The 7,664-nt window shown below is 47.3% G+C and overlaps 1 protein-coding gene across 1 annotated transcript; it reads right to left on the bottom strand.

The window, feature by feature from the left end:
- Nucleotides 1-215: 215 nt before the first annotated feature.
- SOCS1 (suppressor of cytokine signaling 1) lies at nt 216-3,212 on the bottom strand. The gene is made up of 2 exons (XM_069029810.1): nt 3,048-3,212; nt 216-1,141 (listed from the first exon to the last, which is right to left on the bottom strand). Exon 2 carries the CDS (start codon nt 1,064-1,066, stop codon nt 443-445), a length of 624 nt encoding a protein of 207 aa, XP_068885911.1. The 5' UTR covers nt 1,067-1,141; nt 3,048-3,212; the 3' UTR covers nt 216-442.
- Nucleotides 3,213-7,664: the final 4,452 nt, after the last annotated feature.

Raw genomic sequence — 7,664 nt, forward strand, 5'->3', positions numbered from 1 at the left:
GAATCCCCTGCCTGCTGGACTAGCACTAAACCTCATTTGATATGGCAAAGAAGCAGGACCACGTGGAGACCTGTCTGCAATTACACACTCAGTTACGCAATTCGACTGTCAGCAGGATAGGTGCCAGAGCCTTTAAACTAAAACCAGAGATGCTATTTTTTTTTAAAACTGTGACAATAAAGTTTATTATGTTAATATCATTAAAAATCTTATAAAATAATAAAATATTCTGCTTGGCAGAAAAATTATGCCAGGGTTTTAAAACCCCAGGTTTGTGCAAACAGTTTTTGTAAACATAAGAAGTCAAGTGTTCAGGTTCCATTGCAAAATACAGTAAATTGCTACAAAAATAAGTTTGCTCACTGTCAAACATATTTAAAAACCCAGGAAGCTGGATTTCGTTACACATCTCTAATGGCTCCCTATACAGTTAATGCTGCACTTATATCTGAAATGGGAAGGATTTCAGATAGTCTTTTAAAACAGGATTGAGTGGAATCTGATTTAAGTTCTCTCTTCCAAAAGTCTTCACGATGCTTTTCCGGCAGAGCTCCTGCAGCGGCTGCACCCGGACCTTGCGCAGGGGGGTAACCAGTACCTTCCTCGGGGAGCTTACGTAATGTTCCAGCAGCTTAAAAAGACAGTCAAAAGTCTCTTTGCTGCCATCCAGGCTGAAACGCCCAGTCTGAAAGTTAATCCGGATACTGGTGGGCCCAGTTGCAGTCTTAACACTGATAGCAAAGAAGCAATTCTTTTGTGTGCTGTCCCTGATGAGGAAGGTACCCTCGGGCTCAGACTTCAGCTTTTCGTGGGCAGCACTGACAGTCAGAGGCCCCCAGTAGAAGCCACAGGCATCCAACAGGCTGCTGGCTCGAGTGATGCTACTGAAATCCGCTTGGGAGCGAAAGGTTCGGAAGTGTGTGTTGCCCTGTGCCTGCACAGTGCCGGGCCGGCCGGGGCCCTGGAAGCCTCGTGCCTGTGAGTGATCTCGTGCAGGAGGGTCAAGAAGCCGTCTTGGGTCTGCTCCAAGTGCATTATCTGCTGACACCTTGCTGTGCGCTACCATCCTACAGCCGAGAGCAGCGGATGCGGTCTTCCATAGCGTCAGCGGCTACGGCAGGGCGGCCTTCCAGCAGCTATTCTGAAATGCCAAGGAGAGACGTCATGTGAGACAAATCCCCAGGAACAAAGGGCTGCAATCGCTGAATGACCAACTCTTCCATTGATACACCTCCCACCCATTATAAAATAGTAAAATACTCATTTTCCAATTTACACCAGGTAAACAGCTGCTCGCTTTCTGACAAGATTAGCAGTCTATCACTATGGCAAAGTCCAAAGCTCCAAAAATATTTAGCAGGGATCATTAACAGCTACAGAAGATAATACAACTTCCCTTCTGTGAGCCCCTTTCAGGGCCAAGCAACTCAAACGACTGCTTTATGAGAAGTTCTCATGTACACTGTCTCCCATTCTCAAGTTTTTACAGAAGAAATCAACAAGGTTTTACAACTGAATTATCAATTTTTCTTTCCCCAACTATGATGTCAGAACTCAGCAGACAATGTTATTTGTTGCATTGTGTTAAAAAAAGAAAGTGGGTGAAGGCTGTGTTTCCAGATAATTGGGGAAGAGAGTGAGGTGAGGTGCCATTGTACGACCGAAGTGTAACTTGTAGAGAGAGCCTGTAACACGGTCAATTTACACAGTAATCCCAAAACTTCTTTCCTCTCTCCTGTTAACCTGAGGCTCAGCCATAAAAGGCAATTTCCATCCCCCCAAGTTTCCCTTGGGACAGCAATGCTACAACCTACTAGCCTATACAAATCAACCTCTGTGAACCCTTAAAGCATTACTCCGCAGTCTCTCTCTCTCTCTTTTTTGTATTACATGCACTTTAAGTGGTCCAATCTAAATTGCTTCCTATTGATATATCTTTCAGCATGAGGGACTAAATTCATCCCTCGTGTTACTTCAAAGGAATTAGCAGTGCTGCACCAGGAATGAGTTTGGCCTGAAATGTCTGCCTCTGACAGTGTGGTTCAATACATCTCCGCTGGCTGCCTTGACCTTACTGGCAAGCATAGATTTTAGGATTTATCCCTATAGTCAGATATAGATCTGCAGCAGCAGCTTGTTGAGAAACCTTGAAGGATTCTCAGAAATGAATCCCTCAGCCGTCTCACAGTTCAGGGTAACATGCTAATGAGGATTTCAAAGAAAGCATGCCGCCGGATTCCTGTCTGTGTTAATTTAACAATTTGATGTTTGGTTTCATTTAGGTTGTATTACCTCCTCAAGCAGCTACGAGGGTTATAAAATCCTTAAGCTGGCAAGAAACAGGCTGAAAGTAGCATTGGGCTTGCTTTGCGCAGCAGAAGGAAACTGATGCCAGTTTTTCCAATTACTGGGCCAGGATTATCACCCAGTATTTAAAGTTAAAAATTCAGTTTCAGGACACCCTGGGGAGAAATAAGCACTAAGCCCGAGATCTAAAAATCAAAGGACTCTCTAGCAGAAGCCGTAGGGAGCCAAGCGAGAGCTTGCAGTGCCTTTCCAAAAGGCACAGAACAAACAGGGGACATGCAAGTCTTCGGAGCCCGAAAACAAAGGGCAGGAATCTGGGGCAAGGGTGCCAGACTGAGGCGGAGCGGAGCCTTCGGCGGGGTCCGGGGCCCGGCCCGGTTCAGCCCGGCTGGTCCCGGCGGCGGCGGGGCCGTGCGGGCACTGCGGGCCCGGGGCTGCCCCGGCTCCCACCGCCGGCGTGGGGCCCTGCAAGCCCCCCTGCGTGTTCGCTTTAGTGCTTATCCCACTGTTTTACACCAGGCACGACAGGTCTGTCTGAGCACGGACACTGAGCCAAAAAGGGAGGGAAAAAATATATTAAAAAAAAATAAATTTAAAGGGCAAAGACCCCCGAAGCCACCACGCTCTTGCACATCTGTCAGGGCTCCTCCTAAATCTGATCTCATCGGACTGCGGCGCCCGAGCCTTTCGGTGCACGTCGCGGTTCGCGAGGACCCCCCGGGACAGAGACCCTCCCTTACCTCGGGGCGCCGCGAGTGGGGCCGTCCCCGGAGGGCAGCACACGCTGCCAGTCCCAATGCTGCTGCTAGTCCTGGTCCTGGCCCCGGCGGCCGGCCGAGCATCCTCCGGCGGGGGCCCTGCCTGGCGCCGCGGCGAGCCGGGGCTGCCGCGGGGCGGCCGGGCGGGCGAGCGGCACTTGCAGCGCTCTGGGGCTGCACATCGCCCCGGCTTATATTTAACGCGGCGGAGCTCAACTCGGCTCCTCCCCCGCATTCTCGGAAAACACGCGGCTTCTGTTGACTTTCGCTTTCCCAAAGAGTTGGTGGCACCGAGCCAGCGGTACTGGCTGCCCCGCCCCGCCGCTGGGGATGCTCTTCGACCTCTCTTCTCTTGTCCGACTACGTCTGGGTTTACTCTTTTCTTGCTTTATTTTTTCGGACAGCCCCGGCGGAGCAGGCGGTGGCCGCGGGCACGGCCGAGAGGTGCTGCGGGGGAAATACGAGCACGGAACGCTCTGAGGCCCCAGGGAGGCGAGGGGACACTAGAGGTAGGTGATGGATGAGGCTCTGACTGGCAGCTACCTCAAAACGTGGCGGGGGAGGGGGGGAGACGGCAAGAAAAGCAAGCAAGAGACTAATGGAGGGAGGTTTAACGTGAAAATAGCTGCTCTCCTCAGAGCTAACAGGTCAGCATGGACAGAAGAGATGAGAGGACTTAATGTGTGACTTGAATGTCCAAGAAAGGACAAAATGTTAGACCAATAATCACAAAGTGAGAAAAGCATTCAGAGAAGCTAATGATCCTTCCACCGAGAAGACTTTAAAGATGATAAATTGGGGTTTGCGTTTTCAAAGCAGAATTTCCCTGGGGTTTTCTGCAGAGTAATCAGAATTAAAAGTAACTGTTTAAATCGCAGCTGTATTTATAGCTTTGCCAGCAGCCAGTGCAGGAGACTTGGAATGCTGCTCTGCTCACCCAGGAGATTTGAAACCTCAAGTACCACACCAGTGTCTTCTGTGCTCCCTTAAGCAGGCCCACTAAAGTGTGCTTTCTTCCAACGAGGATGTTCCTTAAAGTAATAATGAACACATTTTAAAGGCCAAGAAGTTTCCCTGCAGTTAACATGATGTTATGTGACAATGAAAAGGAAATGTCTCTATCGAATGATTAAGGGGAGAGGGGCTGGCAAGGCCTTGTGAGTTGTCCTTTGGGATGCAGTTGAGGGAATGTATTTCCTGCTTTGAGACTAAATACTCTTTACCTGATGGCAGTACAGCACCTTACAGTGATGTGCAGCCAGTGTTCCAGGTGAACCTGGAAATTTCTGATGATGCTTTAGCCACCAAAATTTACTGCTCATGTTCTGTCATGCAGGAGTGTAGTTGTCATGATTTTGGAGAAGCAGTGTGCCATTAATTTTAAGACCTGGCACAGAGATTCACTTCATCACTTTGCAGACTCCTCTCTCAAGTTTTGAGCAACACAGCTTTAGTCAAGGTTTGGTGTAAGCAGCTGGGGGAAGCTAATCTGCTTTACTGTGTAAAGCAAAAGCATGAAGGAATGGTGGAACTGAAACTTCCCTTAGAATCTGAACATGCAATATTGCCACTGTTTGCTTTGGCATAGTGTGCTCCATGCAGGAGTTGATTCCATGGCTGGTTTGGATATGGCACTGTTGGTGTTCACACAGGTAGTACAGAGAGGCCTTGCCCTTGACAGCTTAAAGTCTACTTAGCCAAGACAAAGTCCCCTTGCCCCCACCCCCCTTCAAAGAAAAGAGTTTTGAAGTGCTTAACTCTGTCAAGATAAGGTAAATCAGAACCAAAAGTACAGCTCAGATCCTCTTAACCCCTCCCTCCCTGCTGCTGCAGCCTTCTCTTGCCATCATTGTGGCTTTAAGGGGCAGAGCACCGCATGGCTGTAATGCAGCACAGTGGGGTGCATGTTTCTCACGAGATGGAGTTGGCTGAAGGTTGCTGTAGATGTGCCAGGAAAGCTGCTTCACTCTCATGTAATTTTTAATTTTGTAAGATCACAAGGGAAAGAGAGATCCTGCAGGTGCACGTGCACATGCAGCCTGTCTGCCATGGACTGAGTAGTGCAGCTGACAAAGTGTCTGTCCAAAAAGTCGTCTTCATTGAGCAGGAATGTGGTAATAATATTTAGTTGCAAAGCTTCAGAGCTTGGCAAGGCTCGAGTGGGTAGGTGAACTCCCAGTCACAGAGGAAGGTAATGGAGTGAACCTGCCAGCTCGGACTCCAGAAGCCAAGTGTGTTAGGCTGCTGCTTACGGAGTTTGACACCATCCCTATGTGAATCAAAGTGAGAGTGGTCCGGGGTGCTCCATGAAGTGCCTTAGAAAGGCTTGCCCAGGAGAAGTGGGCTTCAGCTGTAGTATGTGAAGATTTTCAGAGTGAGTGAAGTTTTTGTGATAGGAGTTGAGGGTTTAATGTGAGGGTCCCACAAGTTAAGCTTTCTTGAGAAATCTTCGGTTTTACCCACTCATGTTTCGATTTTGCAATCCTCCATTCCCACCATCCTTTCGTTTCCTTTCCTGCATCCTCTCCCTCGACTTAGCCCCCCGGCAGTGTGTGCCTTGGGAAGAGCTCCGTGCCAGCAGGATCCGGCAGGATGTGGTCACTGTACCCAGTAGAGGGCAGTGCAGAAATGGGAACCGAGGCAGGGCTGCTGGACAGAGCACGTGGGGAAACGTCTCTAGATAAAGGGCTGAAGGTGAAAGCACTGCTGCCCAGTCCAGGTGATTCTGATCCGTGGTCTGGCAGCTTAATGAGCACTTACTGCTTTTTGCGAAGTGAATTAGACTTAGAATCTGTTTGATAAGTAAAGCCTTCCACGTGAAATGCCTATTTTTATCTTTTTCATGTGGAGAAACAAATTGTGTTCCCATTCTTCCCTGCTGAGGATCTCAGAAAAGAAAAGCAAAATCTGGAGAGAAAATTATTGGGAGCTATTATCCCATCTTCCTTTCTCTCTTGTTTCCAGAGCAGGAAAGTAAATACTTTTGCTCTGAAGATTTGTATCAGTAAACCTCCAAAAGCCAGGATAAAGAACAAACTCAGCTTTTGCTAAAAATAAGAGTCCTTAGCCCTATTTTGTAAATATTGTTTTGGAAAATGACAGAAAATTCAGAAGAATTGCTGGGCATTTATGCAGCAGGAGCATGGCTCACTGGCTAGAAACAGGTCAAAGGCAACAGGGAATCTGTTCAGAAAGCACTGGGAATAGGGATGCCAGGTAACATCTGCCAGGAGGCAGCAAGAGAAAAAACATGGTTCTGAAGGTGGTTTTGAAGGTAGGAGAGTACTGTATCTGTTGGGAATACATGAGACATTTGCCTGTTGGTTAGTTTTCTAAACTCCACACTCTTAGCCCAACTAACAGCAGAGTAGTACAGGCAGAGCTTCCTCTATTTGTGCTCCAAGCCTTTCCTCACCCTCTGAAACCACCGGGAGGGAGGAGGTTGTGATACCATGTATGGTGTTCCCCAGTATAAATTCCATAATGGGGCACTCCACACCCTGCTGAATTCATCCCCACTGCAGGGACAGTCCTGTGGGAAAAAAAAAAATCAAAAAACCTGAAAGGCTTAGGAAATCAGCAGGCACTCCCCATTTTAGCTTTTTCCTAACTTTTGAGACTAAAAGCAGACACTGATTCTGTTATGAATCTGGATTAATTGACAGGCCAGTGTGTCTGTGGGACAGCATGTTGTTTAGAGTTTGGTACAGTAAGTGGGTGATCAGTGTGGGAATTAATATAGAATTGCTATTTTCTTGCAAGAACAGTTCAGTAAATAGGGTCACATATTTTACTATTAGTCTTTTGAGGTTAGAGCCTCTCTTGTGCTGATACTGTACATGGTAGCTCTTATGTGAATGTGTTCAGTATCTAAACTGATCAAATCACCAACATCATCTTTAGAAAAAGGGAACTGAAGCACCAAGAGATTCAGTGATTTGCTTGAAGTCAGAGGGTGAGATATTCTGCAGAAGGGCTAGGAATGGAACATAATTCAGGTCTTCGCAGCCCTACACTAGAAACTTAACCACAATACCATCCTTCCTGTTTTAGTGGGTTTTGTTTTCTTCTCCAGAATCTGAATTTTCATTTAAACAAAACCCTTGAAATCGGAATTCTTTGATTTTGCAAGTAAACTAGACACCACACTGTCTCTGAGTCTGCTTTCAGACGCAGTGAAACCAGAAGCACTGAGCCAAGTGTGAACCTCTGTCACCCACTTTGGCAAGGTATTTGGGTTAGAGTTTGCTGCATTTAAACAGGACGTGTGTCCAAGAGATGCAGCTATTGTGATGAGACATTTCCTCACACATCTCCATTCCCATACTATCCAGTCAATCATTTTCTAAGTCAAGAGGTAGTAAAGTGGGCCTGATGAATGCAGGTCATCCTCTTATCCTTTTAGTCAACTCTTCCAGGTAAAACAGCTACAGATGTGACTCACTTTACACTTAGTTATCATGCTAGGTATCACTGAAGAACAATGCGTGTCTGGCCAGGATGCCAGTCACAGCAAATTCGTCATTATGCCAAGAACAAAATACATTTTGAGGATGTCACCAAGCCTTGATAAGCATCTACCTAGACAAGGGCAAGCCA

The sequence above is a fragment of the Aphelocoma coerulescens genome, chromosome 14 (genome assembly GCF_041296385.1).
Source record: "Aphelocoma coerulescens isolate FSJ_1873_10779 chromosome 14, UR_Acoe_1.0, whole genome shotgun sequence".
Taxonomy (NCBI): domain Eukaryota; kingdom Metazoa; phylum Chordata; class Aves; order Passeriformes; family Corvidae; genus Aphelocoma; species Aphelocoma coerulescens.

Excerpts from the sequence above, each read along its gene's own strand:
- SOCS1 (XM_069029810.1), bottom strand. The coding sequence starts at position 1,066 with ATGGTAGCGCACAGCAAGGTGTCAGCAGATAATGCACTTGGAGCAGAC.